Source organism: Oncorhynchus masou, chromosome 12 (assembly GCF_036934945.1).
Source record: "Oncorhynchus masou masou isolate Uvic2021 chromosome 12, UVic_Omas_1.1, whole genome shotgun sequence".
In the NCBI taxonomy this organism is placed as follows: Eukaryota; Metazoa; Chordata; class Actinopteri; order Salmoniformes; family Salmonidae; genus Oncorhynchus; species Oncorhynchus masou.
In genome coordinates, this window is record NC_088223.1 from 96,622,432 (window position 1) to 96,644,608 (window position 22,177).

Below are 22,177 nucleotides of genomic sequence, written 5' to 3' on the forward strand. Positions count from 1 at the left end.
ATTTGTGGGTTCAATTACAGGCTCAAAATGGCCAGTACAAAGACCTTTCTTCTGAAACTCGTCAGTCTATTCATGTTCTAAGAAATGAAGGCTATTCCATGCTTGAAATTGCCAAGAAACTGAAGATCTCGTACAAGGCTGTGTACTACTCCCTTCACAGAGCAGCGCAAACTGTCTCTAACCAAAATAGATAGAGTTGGAGGCCCCTAAGAAACAGACGCCTCACAATGTCTCATTGTGTCATCATCCTGGCATCTGGGAAACGAAGCAAAACAACATCCTGTCCAGGACATGGACCAAGGTGGCTTATGGGAACGGTAGAAATGACTGACTGAGCATTTAGAGCCTATATAAGATTGCTGTTTTTTCATTATCAGCTAAGCTCTCGGCAACACAACTTAGAGTGTGCGATCAACGGTTTTATCATTGCAATAATTAATCAATGTTGAATGAAGATGATTCTTTGAACAATTGTCCAAGTCTCTCTATGTACTGAAATTTCCACTACAACGGTCCGTCACGGGACGGTGTGTCACAGCATCATTGGACATCATTGGACTGAGCTTGTTGTCATTGCAGGCAATCAACGCTGTGCGTTACAGGGAAGGCATCCTCCTCCCTTGTGTGGTACCCTTCCTGCAGGCTCATCCTGACGATATCCTCCAGCAGGACAATGCCACCAGCCATACTGCTCCTTCTGTGCGTCATTTCCTGCAAGACCGGAATGCCAGTGTTCCGCCTAGGCCAGCGTAGAGCCCGGATCTCAAACCCATTAAGCACGTCTGGGACCTGTTGGATCGGAGGGTGAGGGCTAGGGCAGGTGTACACTGCAGTACTTAATGCAGCTGGTGGCCACACCAGATACTGACTGTTAGTGTTTATTTTGACTCCCCCTTTGTTCAGGGAAACATTATTCAATTTCCGTTAGTCACATGTCTGTGGAACATGTTCAGTTTATGTCTCAGATGGTGTCTCTCTGTTTCTATCTGGATGGATGGAGAGTTCAGTTCAATATAACTTGCGGAGTTGTCTCTCTGTCTTGTTTTTCTGTCTGCAGTCTACTGTTGTCAAAACACGGTAGCAAACAGCAGCGAAACATTTCCCAAAGGAAGCGTCATGCAGCAAAAACCAAGAGTTTCTATTGGACAATTTCGTCCCGAAGGCCCCTCTCCCCGCGTTGTTAATTTTGTTTCCTAGTGAACACACATTGAGCTCCACCTCCTCCTTCCTGAACAGAAACTAAGAGGAATGTTAAGTTATGATTTCCTGAAGATGGGTGGGGGCAAATGCAGCGTGTTTATAACAATCTGCCAGAGTGGTGTGTGTGTGTGTCTGTGTGACGACTTCTGCCAAAGTCGTTGCCTCTCCTTGTTCGGGCGGTGCTCGGCGTTCGACGTCACCGGTCTTCTAGCCATCCATTTTTCATTGGTTTTGTCTTGTCTTCCCACACACACCTGTTTTCAATCCCATTCATTACCTGTTGTGTATTTAACCCTCTGTTTCCCCTCATGTCTTTGTCAGAGATGGTTTTATTGTCAGTGTGGTTTCATGTTGTATAGGTGCGCGTCGGGTCCTCGTACCCATGTTTGTTTATGTATGTACCTTTTAGTGTTATGGAGCATGTTACGTGGACTTTATTAAAAGACTCCATTTTACACTCCGTTTGACTCTCCTGCGCCTGACTTCCCTGCCACCTATACACCTGTGCCTGACTGTGTGTGTGTGTTATGTTCATACAAATATTTACACATTTTTAAGTTTGCTGAAAATATACGCAGTTGACAGTGAGAGGACAATCCTTTTTTTGCATAGTTACATATAGGGAGAGAGGGAGGGGTCTGTAATCACATCCTGCCGGGATTGAGAGTCGCATAGGGAGGCACACAATTGGCCCAGCTTTGTACAGGTTTGGCCGGCGTAAATAAGAATTTGTTCTTAAATGACTTGCTTAGTTAAATAAAAGTTAAATAAATAAAAAATAAATAATGTAAATAAATCTATATATAGAGAGAGAGAAGATAAATGAGTCTTGTGTTCTAGCCCAGTTGTTGGGTTTTAATCATTATCTTGTGGTGTCTTCAACTTTCTCTGTGAAGTTAGTAATAATTCTCCCCTCAGTCACTGTTTCTCTCTGATCTGAGGCTCAGAGTGGCAGCAGGATCTTTCAGTCTGTGGGGTCCGAGGACGAGGACGAAGTTCTCCAGGAGAGGTCAGAAGGTGGGTGTCAATGAGACCTCTGTAAAACTAACTAAGAGCAGATTTAAGTCTCAACGTGCAACAGACACACACACACCACCACCACACAACACCACACCACACCACACCACACACACACACACAACCACCATGGACACACACACACACACACCACTCTGGCAGATTGTTATAAACACGCTGCATTTGCCCCCACCCATCTTCAGGAAATCATAACTTAACATTCCTCTTAGTTTCTGTTCAGGAAGGAGGAGGTGGAGCTCAATGTGTGTTCACTAGGAAACAAAAAGGAAACAAAATTAACAATGCGGGGATAGGGGCCTTCAGAATGAAATTGTCCAATAGAAACTCTTGTTTTTTGTTGTAGACTGCAGACAGAAAAACAAGACAGAGACACCTCAGCAAGTTAAATTGAACTGAACTCTCCCTCCATCCAGACAGAAACACCTCGTCAAGTTATATTGAACTCTCCGTCCTCCACCTGAACCATGTCTGGAAATAAGAAAGGTACGACAAATGTTCTTTTTCCATTTTCTCACTTTCAGTTATTATCTTTACAACTATCACAAGCCGTAGAAAGTTGGTTTCAAGTTCAGTTTAATCCACCAGAAAATTCCGAACAAATAATATATCACATATTGTGGTTAAACTCAAAAATACTAATTGATAAAAAAGAGTATTTTTGGAAAGAATGTTTAGAAAAGGTAATATCATAAATGATGTCATAAATAACACTGGTGGAGTTAGGACACAGCTAACGACAACATATGGAAATTCTGCTCTACCCAAAATTACTACCAAATAATTGCAGCATTACCACAGAAACGGAGGAGGCAAGTGGAAGGAGGAAAAAGTAAGGAACTTGTCGGTCGGCTCTACATTAAAGACAATAATTAGTTAAAGATTATTGTGATAAATAAAAAAGTATACCGGTTTCATTGAAGGACCAATGAATTCACAGCTGTGCCATATATATATATATCCCATTTAGCAGACGCTTTTGTCCAAAGCGACTTACAAGTCGGCTGGGGCCACTACTTTTACATATGGGTGGTCCCAGCGGGAATCGAACCCACGACGCTTGGCGTTGCAAGTGCCATGCTCTACCGACTGAGCCACACAGGACCCTCATATAGATTGCATATAGTTGGGAAGAGATGTTTGACCTCCCGATTCCATAGTGAGTAGGTTTATGAACTGATACTCAAAATGACGCCGGATTCAAAACTTGCATTTTTTTCTTAAAAATGATTACACAAACTTCTTGCAACCAATTTAATGTTATATATATGGGGGATACAACCTTTCCAGCTCTGCCTATTTTGTTGTGAAGAGACAGAATCATTAGATCGTTTGTTTTGGTACCGTCCTAATGTAGCTAGTTTTTGGATCGACGTTCAGGAATGGCTGAAGATTTGTAATATTTACCTGGAGCTAACTCTGCAGATAACACTGCTGGGTGATCTGGAAAGTCATAGTCAATCGATCAAAAATGTTATAATTATTGTAGAATTTTTTAAAATCTTTAATTTACAATCCGTAGAAACAATGAGAATAGAAACTTTTGTGAAAGAGCCCAGTTTGAAAGCTATGGCAAATAGAAACCTGATGGACATCAGAAATAGATGGGAGAGGTTGAGGGTAGAGGAAGCACAGGAGTAAAAACTAACATAATATAACTATTGTACATTAGACTATAACATGTATATCATATGTGTAATCTGAAAAGTTGTCAACCAGTTTTCTCCAAGTGGGAGTGGTAGGGTTGGAGGGTAATAGAAGAGAACATAAAAGATCTTTGCAGGATGTAGGTAGTTACACAACACTCTTGTGACCATACGGTCATTATTAGGTAACACTTTACAGTAAGGTAACATTTGTAAAGGGTTAATATAATTAACAGTTATTGAATCATTTATAATATAATAACTAACGGTTATGGAATCATTTATAATAACTAACGGTTATGGAATCATTTATAATAACTAACGGTTATGGAATCATTTATAATAACTAACGGTTATGGAATCATTTATAATAACTAACGGTTATGGAATCATTTATAATAACTAACGGTTATGGAATCATTTATAATATAATAACTAACAGTTATGGAATCATTTATAATATAATAACTAACGGTTATGGAATCATTTATAATAAATAAAGGTTATGGAATCATTTATAATATAATAACGAATGGTTTTGAATTATTTATAATATAATAACTAATAGTTATGGAATCATTTATAATATAATAACTAACGGTTATGGAATCATTTATAATAACTAACGGTTATGGAATCATTTATAATATAATAACTGACGGTTATGGAATCATTCATAATATAATAACTAATGGTTATGGAATCATTTATAATAACTAACGGTTATGGAATCATTTATAATAACTAACGGTTATGGAATCATTTATAACAACTAACGGTTATGGAATCATTTATAATAACTAACGGTTATGGAATCATTTATAATATAATAACTAACGGTTATGGAATAATTTATAATAACTAACGGTTATGGAATCATTTATAATAACTAACGGTTATGGAATCATTTATAATATAATAACGAACGGTTTTGAATCATTTATAATATAATAACTAACGGTTATGGAATCATTTATAATAACTGACGGTTATGGAATCATTCATAATGTAATAACTAATGGTTATGGAATCATTTATAATAACTAACGGTTATGGAATCATTTATAATATAATAACGAACGGTTTAGAATCATTTATAATATAATAACTAACGGTTATGGAATCATTTATAATAACTGACGGTTATGGAATCATTCATAATATAATAACTAATGGTTATGGAATCATTTATAATAACTAACGGTTATGGAATCATTTATAATATAATAACTAAAGGTTATGGAATCATTTATAATATAATAACTAACGTTTATGGAATCATTTATAATATAATAAGTAACGGTTATGGAATCATTTATAATATAATAACTAACGGTTATGGAATCATTTATAATAACTAACGGTTATGGAATCATTTATAATAACTAACGGTTATGGAATCATTTATAACATAATAACTAACGGTTATGGAATCATGTATAATTAACGGTTATGGAATCATTTATAATAACTAACGGTTATGGAATCATTTATAATATAATAACTAATGGTTATGGAATCATTTATAATATAATAACTAATGGTTGTGAATCATTTATAATAACTAAAGGTTATGGAATCATTTATAATATAATAACTAACTGTTATGGAATCATTTATAATAACTAACGGTTATGGAATCATTTATAATATAATAACTTTTATGGAATCATTTATAATAACTAGCGGTTATGGAATCATTTATAATAACTAACGGTTATGGAATCATTTATAATATAATAACTAACAGTTATGGAATCATTTATAATAACTAACGGTTATGGAATCATTTATAATATAATAACGAATGGTTTTGAATCATTTATAATATAATAACTAACGGTTATGGAATCATTTATAATAACTAACGGTTATGGAATCATTTATAATAACTAACGGTTATGGAATCATTTATAATATAATAACTAACAGTTATGGAATCATTTATAATATAATAACTAACGGTTATGGAATCATTTATAATAACTAACGGTTATGGAATCATTTATAATATAATAACTGACGGTTATGGAATCATTCATAATATAATAACTAATGGTTATGGAATCATTTATAATAACTAACGGTTATGGAATCATTTATAATAACTAACGGTTATGGAATCATTTATAATATAATAACTAAAGGTTATGGAATCATTTATAATATAATAACTAACGGTTATGGAATCATTTATAATATAATAACTAACGGTTATGGAATCATTTATAATATAATAACTAACGGTTATGGAATCATTTATAATATAATAACTAACGGTTATGAATCATTTATAATATAATAACTAACGGTTATGGAATCATTTATAATAACTAACGGTTATGGAATCATTTATAATAACTAACGGTTATGGAATCATTTATAATAACTAACGGTTATGGAATCATTTATAACAACTAACGGTTATGGAATCATTTATAACAACTAACGGTTATGGAATCATTTATAATAACTAACGGTTATGGAATCATTTATAATATAATAACTAACGGTTATGGAATAATTTATAATAACTAACGGTTATGGAATCATTTATAATAACTAACGGTTATGGAATCATTTATAATATAATAACGAACAGTTTTGAATCATTTATAATATAATAACTAACGGTTATGGAATCATTTATAATAACTGACGGTTATGGAATCATTCATAATGTAATAACTAATGGTTATGGAATCATTTATAATAACTAACGGTTATGGAATCATTTATAATATAATAACGAACGGTTTTGAATCATTTATAATATAATAACTAACGGTTATGGAATCATTTATAATAACTGACGGTTATGGAATCATTCATAATATAATAACTAATGGTTATGGAATCATTTATAATAACTAACGGTTATGGAATCATTTATAATATAATAACTAAAGGTTATGGAATCATTTATAATATAATAACTAACGTTTATGGAATCATTTATAATATAATAAGTAACGGTTATGGAATCATTTATAATATAATAACTAACGGTTATGGGATCGTTTATAATAACTAACGGTTATGGAATCATTTATAATAACTAACGGTTATGGAATCATTTATAATATAATAACTAACGGTTATGGAATCATTTATAATATAATAACTAACGGTTATGGAATCATTTATAATAACTAACGGTTATGGAATCATTTATAATAACTAACGGTTATGGAATCATTTATAATAACTAACGGTTATGGAATCATTTATAATAACTAACGGTTATGGAATCATTTATAACATAATAACTAACGGTTATGGAATCATGTATAATTAACGGTTATGGAATCATTTATAATAACTAACGGTTATGGAATCATTTATAATATAACAACTAATGGTTATGGAATCATTTATAATATAATAACTAATGGTTGTGAATCATTTATAATAACTAAAGGTTATGGAATCATTTATAATATAATAACTAACTGTTATGGAATCATTTATAATAACTAACGGTTATGGAATCATTTATAATATAATAACTTTTATGGAATCATTTATAATAACTAGCGGTTATGGAATCATTTATAATAACTAACGGTTATGGAATCATTTATAATATAATAACTAACAGTTATGGAATCATTTGTAATAACTAACGGTTATGGAATCATTTATAATAACTAATGGTTATGGAATCATTTATAATAACTAACGGTTGTGGAATCATTTATAATAACTAACGGTTGTGGAATCATTTATAATAACTAACGGTTGTGGAATCATTTATAATAACTAACGGTTGTGGAATCATTTATAATAACTAACGGTTATGGAATCATTTATAATAACTAACGGTTATGGAATCATTTATAATAACTAACGGTTATGAATCATTTATAATAACTAACGGTTATGGAATCATTTATAATAACTCACGGTTATGGAATCATTTATAATAACTAACGGTTATGGAATCATTTATGATTCCCTGTTGAAGCGCCCCTCCCTCCGTGTTGTAGCGCCCCTCCCTCCATGTTGAAGCGCCCCTCCCTCCGTGTTGTAGCGCCCCTCCCTCCGTGTTGAAGCGCCCCTCCCTCCGTGTTGAAGCGCCCCTCCCTCCGTGTTGAAGCGCCCCTCCCTCCGTGTTGTAGCGCCCCTCCCTCCGTGTTGTAGCGCCCCTCCCTCCGTGTTGAAGCGCCCCTCCCTCCGTGTTGTAGCGCCCCTCCCTCCGTGTTGAAGCGCCCCTCCCTCCGTGTTGAAGCGCCCCTCCCTCCGTGTTGAAGCGCCCCTCCCTCCGTGTTGAAGCGCCCCTCCCTCCGTGTTGAAGCGCCCCTCCCTCCGTGTTGTAGCGCCCCTCCCTCCGTGTTGTAGCGCCCCTCCCTCCGTGTTGTAGCGCCCCTCCCTCCGTGTTGTAGCGCCCCTCCCTCCGTGTTGTAGCGCCCCTCCCTCCGTGTTGAAGCGCCCCTCCCTCCGTGTTGAAGCGCCCCTCCCTCCGTGTTGTAGCGCCCCTCCCTCCATGTTGAAGCGCCCCTCCCTCCGTGTTGAAGCGCCCCTCCCTCCATGTTGTAGTGCCCCTCCCTCCGTGTTGAAGCGCCCCTCCCTCCGTGTTGAAGCGCCCCTCCCTCCGTGTTGAAGCGCCCCTCCCTCCGTGTTGAAGCGCCCCTCCCTCCGTGTTGAAGCGCCCCTCCCTCCCTGTTGAAGCGCCCCTCCCTCCGTGTTGAAGCGCCCCTCCCTCCGTGTTGAAGCGCCCCTCCCTCTGTGTTGAAGCGCCCCTCCCTCTGTGTTGAAGCGCCCCTCCCTCCGTGTTGAAGCGCCCCTCCCTCCGTGTTGAAGCGCCCCTCCCTCCATGTTGAAGCGCCCCTCCCTCCGTGTTGAAGCGCCCCTCCCTCCGTGTTGAAGCGCCCCTCCCTCCGTGTTGAAGCGCCCCTCCCTCCGTGTTGAAGCGCCCCTCCCTCCGTGTTGTAGCGCCCCTCCCTCCATGTTGAAGCGCCCCTCCCTCCATGTTGAAGCGCCCCTCCCTCCGTGTTAAAGCGCCCCTCCCTCCATGTTGAAGCGCCCCTCCCTCCATGTTGAAGCGCCCCTCCCTCCATGTTGAAGCGCCCCTCCCTCAATGTCCCAACCTGTTGTATTTTTTCTTCCTCCCAGATCTGTTTGTGTTGCATTTTCAACTCAAGGAGTATAAATATGTTGGAATTAGGATAGTTCCTAATCCCGGTTAACCTCAAATGAAGTATTTACGTCGTGTGTCCATGAGAGATTTGGATAGTTCCTGTTTCCTGTTTCCTGCTTCCTGGTTCCTTCCCAGAGAAATGTTATGTGAGGGTCTACCTAAACTGACCCACTGATAAGACACAGTCATAAATACACACATCTCATCGTCATATTGTTCCTCCATGTCCCTACAGGATGCTCCACCACCTCTCAGAAGCACCGTAACTTTGTCTCTGAGCCGATGGGAAACCGGTCTGTGAGGGACGTACCCGGGATCGGACCTGTACAGGGCCGCAGGCTAGAGGAGCAGGGCATTAACAGGCAAGTGCAATACATAGGAATACGGAGTAATTACCAGGTAGGTTCACTACATAGGAATACGGAGTAATTACCAGGTAGGTTCACAACATAGGAATACGGAGTAATTACCAGGTAGGTTCACAACATAGGAATACGGAGTAATTACCAGGTAGGTTCACTACATAGGAATACGGTGTAATTACCAGGTAGGTTCACTACATAGGAATACATTGTAATTACCAGGTAGGTTCACTACATAGGAATACAGTGTAATTACCAGGTAGGTTCACTACATAGGAATAAGGTGTAATTACCAGGTAGGTTCACTACATAGGAATACGGAGTAATTACCAGGTAGGTTCACTACATAGGAAATTACCAGGTAGGTTCACTACATAGGAATACAGTGTAATTACCAGGTAGGTTCACTACATAGGAATACGGAGTAATTACCAGGTAGGTTCACTACATAGGAATACAGTGTAATTACCAGGTAGGTTCACTACATAGGAATACAGTGTAATGACCAGGTAGGTTAACTACATAGGAATACGGTGTAATTACCAGGTAGGTTCACTACATAGGAGTACTGTGTAATTACCAGGTAGGTTCACTACATAGGAAATTACCAGGTAGGTTCACTACATAGGAAAACGGTGTAATTACCAGGTAGGTTCACTACATAGGAATAAAGTGTAATTACCAGGTAGGTTCACTACATAGGAATACAGTGTAATTACCATGTAGGTTCACTACATAGGAATACAGTGTAATTACCATGTAAGTTCACTACATAGGAATACAGTGTAATTACCATGTAGGTTAACTACGTAGGAATACGGTGTAATTACCAGGTAGGTTCACTACATAGGAATAACGTGTAATTACCAGGTAGGTTCACTACATAGGAATACGGTGTAATTACCAGGTAGGTTCAATACATAGGAATACGGTGTAATTACCAGGTAGGTTCACTACATAGGAATACTGTGTAATTACCAGATATGTTCACTAGATAGGAATACTGGATGATTACCATGTAGCTTCACTACATAGGAATACAGTGTAATTACCAGGTAGGTTCACTACATAGGAATACAGTGTAATTACCAGGCAAGTTCACTACATAGGAATACGGTGTAATTACCAGGTAGGTTCACTACATAGGAATACGGTGTAATTACCAGGTAGGTTCACTACATAGGAATACTGTGTAATTACCAGGTAGGTTCACTACATAGGAAATTACCAGGTAGGTTCACTACATAGGAATACAGTGTAATTACCAGGTAGGTTCACTACATAGGAATACTGTGTAATTACCAGGTAGGTTCACTACATAGGAATACATTGTAATTACCAGGTAGGTTCACTACTTAGGAAATTACCAGGTAGGTTCACTACATAGGAATAAGGTGTAATTACCAGGTAGGTTCACTACATAGGAATACATTGTCATTACCAGGTAGGTTAACTACATAGGAATACGGTGTAATTACCAGGTAGGTTCACTACATAGGAATACGGTGTAATTACCAGGTAGGTTCACTACATAGGAATACGGTGTAATTACCAGGTAGGTTCATTACATAGGAATACAGTGTAATTACGAGGTAGGTTCACTACATAGGAATACAGTGTAATTACCAGGTAGGTTCACTACATAGGAATACAGTGTAATTACCAGGTAGGTTCACTACATAGGAATACGGTGTAATTACCAGGTAGGTTCACTACATAGGAATACGGTGTAATTACCAGGTAGGTTCACTACATAGGAATACAGTGTAATTACCAGGTAGGTTCACTACATAGGAATACAGTGTAATTACCAGGTAGGTTCACTACATAGGAATACGGTGTAATTACCAGGTAGGTTCATTACATAGGAATACAGTGTAATTACCAGGTAGGTTCACTACATAGGAATACAGTGTAATTACCAGGTAGGTTCACTACATAGGAATACGGTGTAATTACCAGGTAGGTTCACTACATAGGAATACGGAGTAATTACCAGGTAGGTTCACTACATAGGAAATTACCAGGTAGGTTCACTACATAGGAATACAGTGTAATTACCAGGTAGGTTCACTACATAGGAATACGGAGTAATTACCAGGTAGGTTCACTACATAGGAATACAGTGTAATTACCAGGTAGGTTCACTACTTAGGAAATTACCAGGTAGATTCACTACATAGGAATACAGTGTAATTACCATGTAGGTTCACTACATAGGAATACAGTGTAATTACCATGTAAGTTCACTACATAGGAATACAGTGTAATTACCATGTAGGTTAACTACGTAGGAATACGGTGTAATTACCAGGTAGGTTCACTACATAGGAATAACGTGTAATTACCAGGTAGGTTCACTACATAGGAATACGGTGTAATTACCAGGTAGGTTCAATACATAGGAATACGGTGTAATCACCAGGTAGGTTCACTACATAGGAATACTGTGTAATTACCAGATATGTTCACTAGATAGGAATACTGGATGATTACCATGTAGCTTCACTACATAGGAATACAGTGTAATTACCAGGTAGGTTCACTACATAGGAATACAGTGTAATTACCAGGCAAGTTCACTACATAGGAATACGGTGTAATTACCAGGTAGGTTCACTACATAGGAATACGGTGTAATTACCAGGTAGGTTCACTACATAGGAATACTGTGTAATTACCAGGTAGGTTCACTACATAGGAAATTACCAGGTAGGTTCACTACATAGGAATACAGTGTAATTACCAGGTAGGTTCACTACATAGGAAATTACCAGGTAGGTTCACTACATAGGAATACGGTGTAATTACCAGGTAGGTTCACTACATAGGAATACGGTGTAATTACCAGGTAGGTTCACTACATAGGAATACGGTGTAATTACCAGGTAGGTTCATTACATAGGAATACAGTGTAATTACCAGGTAGGTTCACTACATAGGAATACAGTGTAATTACCAGGTAGGTTCACTACATAGGAATACAGTGTAATTACCAGGTAGGTTCACTACATAGGAATACGGTGTAATTACCAGGTAGGTTCACTACATAGGAATACGGTGTAATTACCAGGTAGGTTCACTACATAGGAATACAGTGTAATTACCAGGTAGGTTCACTACATAGGAATACAGTGTAATTACCAGGTAGGTTCACTACATAGGAATACGGTGTAATTACCAGGTAGGTTCATTACATAGGAATACAGTGTAATTACCAGGTAGGTTCACTACATAGGAATACAGTGTAATTACCAGGTAGGTTCACTACATAGGAATACGGTGTAATTACCAGGTAGGTTCACTACATAGGAATACGGAGTAATTACCAGGTAGGTTCACTACATAGGAAATTACCAGGTAGGTTCACTACATAGGAATACAGTGTAATTACCAGGTAGGTTCACTACATAGGAATACGGAGTAATTACCAGGTAGGTTCACTACATAGGAATACAGTGTAATTACCAGGTAGGTTCACTACTTAGGAAATTACCAGGTAGATTCACTACATAGGAATACAGTGTAATTACCATGTAGGTTCACTACATAGGAATACAGTGTAATTACCAGGTAGGTTCAATACATAGGAATACGGTGTAATCACCAGGTAGGTTCACTACATAGGAATACTGTGTAATTACCAGATATGTTCACTAGATAGGAATACTGGATGATTACCATGTAGCTTCACTACATAGGAATACAGTGTAATTACCAGGTAGGTTCACTACATAGGAATACAGTGTAATTACCAGGCAAGTTCACTACATAGGAATACGGTGTAATTACCAGGTAGGTTCACTACATAGGAATACGGTGTAATTACCAGGTAGGTTCACTACATAGGAATACTGTGTAATTACCAGGTAGGTTCACTACATAGGAAATTACCAGGTAGGTTCACTACATAGGAATACAGTGTAATTACCAGGTAGGTTCACTACATAGGAAATTACCAGGTAGGTTCACTACATAGGAATACAGTGTAATTACCAGGTAGGTTCACTACATAGGAATACTGTGTAATTACCAGGTAGGTTCACTACATAGGAATACATTGTAATTACCAGGTAGGTTCACTACTTAGGAAATTACCAGGTAGGTTCACTACATAGGAATAAGGTGTAATTACCAGGTAGGTTCACTACATAGGAATACATTGTCATTACCAGGTAGGTTAACTACATAGGAATACGGTGTAATTACCAGGTAGGTTCACTACATAGGAATACGGTGTAATTACCAGGTAGGTTCACTACATAGGAATACGGTGTAATTACCAGGTAGGTTCACTACATAGGAATACGGAGTAATTACCAGGTAGGTTCACTACATAGGAAATTACCAGGTAGGTTCACTACATAGGAATACAGTGTAATTACCAGGTAGGTTCACTACATAGGAATACGGAGTAATTACCAGGTAGGTTCACTACATAGGAATACAGTGTAATTACCAGGTAGGTTCACTACTTAGGAAATTACCAGGTAGATTCACTACATAGGAATACAGTGTAATTACCATGTAGGTTCACTACATAGGAATACAGTGTAATTACCATGTAAGTTCACTACATAGGAATACAGTGTAATTACCATGTAGGTTAACTACGTAGGAATACGGTGTAATTACCAGGTAGGTTCACTACATAGGAATAACGTGTAATTACCAGGTAGGTTCACTACATAGGAATACGGTGTAATTACCAGGTAGGTTCAATACATAGGAATACGGTGTAATCACCAGGTAGGTTCACTACATAGGAATACTGTGTAATTACCAGGTAGGTTCACTACATAGGAATACAGTGTAATTACCAGGTAGGTTCACTACATAGGAATACGGTGTAATTACCAGGTAGGTTCACTACATAGGAATACGGAGTAATTACCAGGTAGGTTCACTACATAGGAAATTACCAGGTAGGTTCACTACATAGGAATACAGTGTAATTACCAGGTAGGTTCACTACATAGGAATACGGAGTAATTACCAGGTAGGTTCACTACATAGGAATACAGTGTAATTACCAGGTAGGTTCACTACTTAGGAAATTACCAGGTAGATTCACTACATAGGAATACAGTGTAATTACCATGTAGGTTCACTACATAGGAATACAGTGTAATTACCATGTAAGTTCACTACATAGGAATACAGTGTAATTACCATGTAGGTTAACTACGTAGGAATACGGTGTAATTACCAGGTAGGTTCACTACATAGGAATAACGTGTAATTACCAGGTAGGTTCACTACATAGGAATACGGTGTAATTACCAGGTAGGTTCAATACATAGGAATACGGTGTAATCACCAGGTAGGTTCACTACATAGGAATACTGTGTAATTACCAGATATGTTCACTAGATAGGAATACTGGATGATTACCATGTAGCTTCACTACATAGGAATACAGTGTAATTACCAGGTAGGTTCACTACATAGGAATACAGTGTAATTACCAGGCAAGTTCACTACATAGGAATACGGTGTAATTACCAGGTAGGTTCACTACATAGGAATACGGTGTAATTACCAGGTAGGTTCACTACATAGGAATACGGTGTAATTACCAGGAATACATAGGAATACGGTGTAATTACCAGGTAGGTTCACTACATAGGAATACGGTGTAATTACCAGGTAGGTTCATTACATAGGAATACAGTGTAATTACCAGGTAGGTTCACTACATAGGAATACAGTGTAATTACCAGGTAGGTTCACTACATAGGAATACAGTGTAATTACCAGGTAGGTTCACTACATAGGAATACGGTGTAATTACCAGGTAGGTTCACTACATAGGAATACGGTGTAATTACCAGGTAGGTTCACTACATAGGAATACAGTGTAATTACCAGGTAGGTTCACTACATAGGAATACAGTGTAATTACCAGGTAGGTTCACTACATAGGAATACGGTGTAATTACCAGGTAGGTTCATTACATAGGAATACAGTGTAATTACCAGGTAGGTTCACTACATAGGAATACAGTGTAATTACCAGGTAGGTTCACTACATAGGAATACGGTGTAATTACCAGGTAGGTTCACTACATAGGAATACGGAGTAATTACCAGGTAGGTTCACTACATAGGAAATTACCAGGTAGGTTCACTACATAGGAATACAGTGTAATTACCAGGTAGGTTCACTACATAGGAATACGGAGTAATTACCAGGTAGGTTCACTACATAGGAATACAGTGTAATTACCAGGTAGGTTCACTACTTAGGAAATTACCAGGTAGATTCACTACATAGGAATACAGTGTAATTACCATGTAGGTTCACTACATAGGAATACAGTGTAATTACCAGGTAGGTTCAATACATAGGAATACGGTGTAATCACCAGGTAGGTTCACTACATAGGAATACTGTGTAATTACCAGATATGTTCACTAGATAGGAATACTGGATGATTACCATGTAGCTTCACTACATAGGAATACAGTGTAATTACCAGGTAGGTTCACTACATAGGAATACAGTGTAATTACCAGGCAAGTTCACTACATAGGAATACGGTGTAATTACCAGGTAGGTTCACTACATAGGAATACGGTGTAATTACCAGGTAGGTTCACTACATAGGAATACTGTGTAATTACCAGGTAGGTTCACTACATAGGAAATTACCAGGTAGGTTCACTACATAGGAATACAGTGTAATTACCAGGTAGGTTCACTACATAGGAAATTACCAGGTAGGTTCACTACATAGGAATACAGTGTAATTACCAGGTAGGTTCACTACATAGGAATACTGTGTAATTACCAGGTAGGTTCACTACATAGGAATACATTGTAATTACCAGGTAGGTTCACTACTTAGGAAATTACCAGGTAGGTTCACTACATAGGAATAAGGTGTAATTACCAGGTAGGTTCACTACATAGGAATACATTGTCATTACCAGGTAGGTTAACTACATAGGAATACGGTGTAATTACCAGGTAGGTTCACTACATAGGAATACGGTGTAATTACCAGGTAGGTTCACTACATAGGAATACGGTGTAATTACCAGGTAGGTTCATTACATAGGAATACAGTGTAATTACCAGGTAGGTTCACTACATAGGAATACAGTGTAATTACCAGGTAGGTTCACTACATAGGAATACGGTGTAATTACCAGGTAGGTTCACTACATAGGAATACGGTGTAATTACCAGGTAGGTTCACTACATAGGAATACAGTGTAATTACCAGGTAGGTTCACTACATAGGAATACAGTGTAATTACCAGGTAGGTTCACTACATAGGAATACAGTGTAATTACCAGGTAGGTTCACTACATAGGAATACGGTGTAATTACCAGGTAGGTTCACTACATAGGAATAGAGTAATTACCAGGTAGGTTCACTACATAGGAAATTACCAGGTAGGTTCACTACATAGGAATACAGTGTAATTACCAGGTAGGTTCACTACATAGGAATACGGAGTAATTACCAGGTAGGTTCACTACATAGGAATACAGTGTAATTACCAGGTAGGTTCACTACTTAGGAAATTACCAGGTAGATTCACTACATAGGAATACAGTGTAATTACCATGTAGGTTCACTACATAGGAATACAGTGTAATTACCAGGTAGGTTCAATACATAGGAATACGGTGTAATCACCAGGTAGGTTCACTACATAGGAATACTGTGTAATTACCAGATATGTTCACTAGATAGGAATACTGGATGATTACCATGTAGCTTCACTACATAGGAATACAGTGTAATTACCAGGTAGGTTCACTACATAGGAATACAGTGTAATTACCAGGCAAGTTCACTACATAGGAATACGGTGTAATTACCAGGTAGGTTCACTACATAGGAATACGGTGTAATTACCAGGTAGGTTCACTACATAGGAATACTGTGTAATTACCAGGTAGGTTCACTACATAGGAAATTACCAGGTAGGTTCACTACATAGGAATACAGTGTAATTACCAGGTAGGTTCACTACATAGGAAATTACCAGGTAGGTTCACTACATAGGAATACAGTGTAATTACCAGGTAGGTTCACTACATAGGAATACTGTGTAATTACCAGGTAGGTTCACTACATAGGAATACATTGTAATTACCAGGTAGGTTCACTACTTAGGAAATTACCAGGTAGGTTCACTACATAGGAATAAGGTGTAATTACCAGGTAGGTTCACTACATAGGAATACATTGTCATTACCAGGTAGGTTAACTACATAGGAATACGGTGTAATTACCAGGTAGGTTCACTACATAGGAATACGGTGTAATTACCAGGTAGGTTCACTACATAGGAATACGGTGTAATTACCAGGTAGGTTCATTACATAGGAATACAGTGTAATTACCAGGTAGGTTCACTACATAGGAATACAGTGTAATTACCAGGTAGGTTCACTACATAGGAATACGGTGTAATTACCAGGTAGGTTCACTACATAGGAATACGGTGTAATTACCAGGTAGGTTCACTACATAGGAATACAGTGTAATTACCAGGTAGGTTCACTACATAGGAATACAGTGTAATTACCAGGTAGGTTCACTACATAGGAATACAGTGTAATTACCAGGTAGGTTCACTACATAGGAAATTACCAGGTAAGTTCACTACATAGGAATACAGTGTAATTACCAGGTAGGTTCACTACATAGGAATACAGTGTAATTACCAGGTAGGTTCACTACATAGGAATACAGTGTAATTACCAGGTAGGTTCACTACATAGGAATACAGTATAGTAACCAGGTAGGTTCACTATAGGAAATTACAAGGTAAGTTCACTACATTCGAATACGGTGTAATTACCAGGTAGGTTCACTACATAGGAATACGGTGTAATTACCAGGTAGGTTCACTACATAGGAATACAGTGTAATTACCAGGTAGGTTCACTACATAGGAATACAGTATAGTAACCAGGTAGGTTCACTATAGGAAATTACAAGGTAAGTTCACTACATTCGAATACGGTGTAATTACCAGGTAGGTTCACTACATAGGAATACAGTGTAATTACAGGTAGGTTCACTACATAGGAATACGGTGTAATTCCAGGTAGGTTCACGACATAGGAATACGGTGTAATTACCAGGTAGGTTCACGACATAGGAATACGGTGTAATTACCAGGTAGGTTCACGACATAGGAATAACCTGTAATTACCAGGTAGGTTCACTACATAGGAATAACGTGTAATTACCAGGTAGGTTCACTACATAGGAATACGGTGTAATTCCATGTAGGTTCACTACATAGGAATACGGTGTAATTACCATGTAGGTTCACTACATAGGAATACGGTGTAATTACCAGGTAGGTTCACTACATAGGAATAACCTGTAATTACCAGGTTGGTTCACTACATAGGAATACGGTGTAATTACCATGTAGGTTCACTACATAGGAATACATGGTGATTACCATGTAGGTTCACTACATAGGAATACTGTGTAATTACCATGTAGGTTCACTACATAGGAATACTGTGTAATTACCATGTAGGTTCACTACATAGGAATACATGGTGATTACCGTGTAGGTTCACTACATAGGAATACAGTGTAATTACCAGGTAGGTTCACTACATAGGAATACACTGTAATTACCAGGTAGGTTCACTACATAGGAAATTACCAGGTAGGTTCACTACATAGGAATACGGTGTAATTACCAGGTAGGTTCACTACATAGGAATACAGTGTAATTACCAGGTAGGTTCACTACATAGGAATACAGTGTAATTACCAGGTAGGTTCACTACATAGGAAATTACCAGGTAGGTTAACTACATAGGAAAACGGTTTAATTACCAGGTAGGTTCACTACATAGGAATACGGTGTAATTACCAGGTAGGTTCACTACATAGGAATACGGTGTAATTACCAGGTAGGTTCACTACATAGGAATACGGTGTAATTACCAGGTAGGTTCACTACATAGGAATACAGTGTAATTACCAGGTAGGTTCACTACATAGGAATACAGTGTAATTACCAGGTAGGTTCACTACATAGGAAATTACCAGGTAGGTTAACTACATAGGAAAACGGTGTAATTACCAGGTAGGTTCACTACATAGGAATACGGTGTAATTACCAGGTAGGTTCACTACATAGGAATACGGTGTAATTACCAGGTAGGTTCACTACATAGGAATACGGTGTAATTACCAGGTAGGTTCACTACATAGGAATACAGTGTAATTACCATGTAGGTTCACTACATAGGAATACGGTGCCATATCAAACCCAACCATAGTTTCTGAAATGTCTGACAACTTTGGTCAATTCATGTGAGGAATCCAAGCCATCACCGATGGGCCGCCCCAAGCTGGTGAGGGTAGACAGCAACACATCCACCATGCTGACCCTCAACATGAGGATCCCTCAGGGGTGCGTTCTTAGTCTCCTCCTGTACTCACTGTTCACACACGACTCCAACACCATCATTAAGTGTGCTAACGACAGGACGGTGGTAGACCTGATCACCAACGATGGTCAAAGACCTGTCAGTGTGGTGCCAGGACAACAACCTCTCCCTCAACGTCAGCAAGACCAAGGAGCTGATCATGGACGACAGGAAACAGAGGGACGAGCATGCCCATATTCACATCGACGGGGCTATAGTGGAGCGGGTCGAACAATTCAAGTTCCTTGGTGTCCACATCACTAAGTATCTATCATGGTCCAAACACACCAACACAGACATGAAGAGGGCACGACAATGCCTTTTCCCCCTCAGGAGGCTGAAAAGGGCCATCAGATCCTCAAAAAGTTATACAGCTGCACCATCGAGAGCATCTTCACTGGCTGCATCACCTCTTGTTACGGTAATGGCTTGGCATCCGACAGCAAGGCGCAACAAAGGGTTGTGTGTACATTCCAGTACATCACTGGGGCCAGGCTCCCTGCCATCCAGGACCTCTATACCAGGCGGTGTCAGAGGAAGGCCCTAAAAATGGTCAAACACTCCAGCCACCCAAGTCATAGACTGGTCTCTCTGCTACCGCACGGCAAGCGGTACCGATGCTGGAACCAACAGGACCCTGAACAGCTTCTACCCTCAAACCCAAATACTGCTAAATTGTTTGTTAAATAGTTAACCAAATGGTTAGTTAAATAATTAACCAAATAGCTACCCGGACTATCTGCATGGACCCGTTTTATACTAACTTTTTTGACTGATTACATATGCTGCTACTGTTTATTATCTATCCTTTTGTCTAGTCACTCTATCCCTACCAATATGTACATATCTACCTCAAATACCTCGATCCCCTTCACATCGACTCTGTCCTTTTATCCTGTGTGGAAAGCCAAGTTACTGTTACTCATTGTGTATTGTTTTATACTTTATAATTAAACGGTTCTATTATTTATCTATGTTCTCTCTCTCACATTGTTTAGCAGTATTTCCCTGTAAGTTATGCATAGTTTCAGAATATGTAGAACATTCTGGGAACTTTACCAGAACAGTAAATGACCCAGTTTTGTCTCTCCCAGAGCTGACCAGATGTTGGGCCAGTACCTGGTGAGTGGTCGGGACCAGGGCCGGTTCCAGGGCTATCTGAAAAATACCACAGGGGCCAACGCCAAGCAACAGAGTGACGTCTACAATGGAATGAGAGACTGGACCGACAACAATATGTAGAGGAGAGCATTCACTCACTATCTCTGCTCCTTTCTGCTTTTCTTCTCCCTAATTAAGATTCTTCAGACCTACCTAGGTCAACTTTCATCTAAAGCACATCAGCTGATGGACGTAATGTATTGATAAGTAATATTGAGTAATGATAAAGTTGATAGTTGTTTATAAGACACTACACTTCCTTCTGTTCTTCTTGTCTTGTTCTTCAACTGGGACCCTGGACCCTGTCCCCAGGTTAAAGTGATAGTTTCGGATGCATTCTGTTTTGGAATAAATCTGGAATTCACTTTGTTGTTGTTGTTCTGCTGTATTCTTAATGGCTGTAATTGTCTTAAGAGTCAACATATTGTTACTCCTTGTGGAGTAGCAGGGAATTGTCTTATTAACTGCAATCTTCAAGATCCAATGAATATGTTTTATTTTTTCTTATGTCAATATCAAATCATTTCTGGGTAACAATTAAGTACTTTACTGTGATTGTTTTCAACTCTCTGAGAGAGGGGCCTAAATGGAGGAGCCTAATGGGAGGGAACCTGACAACTAGCTGCTATTGGCAGAGAGGAGAGAGGAGGGCAAACTCTCACTACTGGTCAATTAGCTATTGGTGATGTCACTAGGCAAGCATGCTGACATTTCAGGCAGTATTTTCAAACAGCTCTTATACTAAAAGGGCATTATCATAATGTTCACAATGTCACAGTATTATTCCAACCGCAGTGTAGAAATATACCTGTAACTGCCAGAATAAAGGAAACGCCAGCAAAGAGTCTTAATAATAATAATTATTACTTTATTTTCAATACAATTAACAAAGTACTTCAATTCATAAAATAATGAAATAAAATATAGCCACAAGCTATACAGGGTTCACAGGATGACAGAAAGAACACAAGATCAGTTGGGTCACTAAAAAACACACTATCATGATGGGTAACTAAACAACACTATCATGATGGGTAACTAAACAACACTCTATCATGATGGGTAACTAAACAACACTATCATGATGGGTAACTAAACAACACTATCATGATGGGTAACTAAACAACACTATCATGATGGGTAACTAAACAACACTCTATCATGATGGGTAACTAAACAACACTATCATGATGGGTAACTAAA

General features: G+C 38.4%; 2 protein-coding genes and 1 long non-coding RNA gene across 3 annotated transcripts in view; 2 read left to right on the forward strand and 1 right to left on the reverse strand.

The window, feature by feature from the left end:
* Positions 1-22,177, reverse strand: part of LOC135549443 (cell adhesion molecule 2-like) — a 1,019,298-nt gene that overhangs the window by 320,518 nt on the left and 676,603 nt on the right. The gene's annotated exons all lie outside the window — the stretch shown is intronic.
* LOC135551109 (barrier-to-autointegration factor-like) lies at positions 2,545-21,343 on the forward strand. The gene is made up of 3 exons (XM_064982532.1): positions 2,545-2,721; positions 9,257-9,383; positions 20,908-21,343. Exons 1-3 carry the CDS (start codon positions 2,703-2,705, stop codon positions 21,053-21,055), a joined length of 294 nt encoding a protein of 97 aa, XP_064838604.1. The 5' UTR covers positions 2,545-2,702; the 3' UTR covers positions 21,056-21,343.
* Positions 9,391-12,136, forward strand: LOC135551112 (uncharacterized). Its single transcript, XR_010457185.1, has 3 exons — positions 9,391-9,818; positions 10,587-10,688; positions 11,383-12,136. It is a non-coding gene; the product is annotated as an uncharacterized LOC135551112 (long non-coding RNA).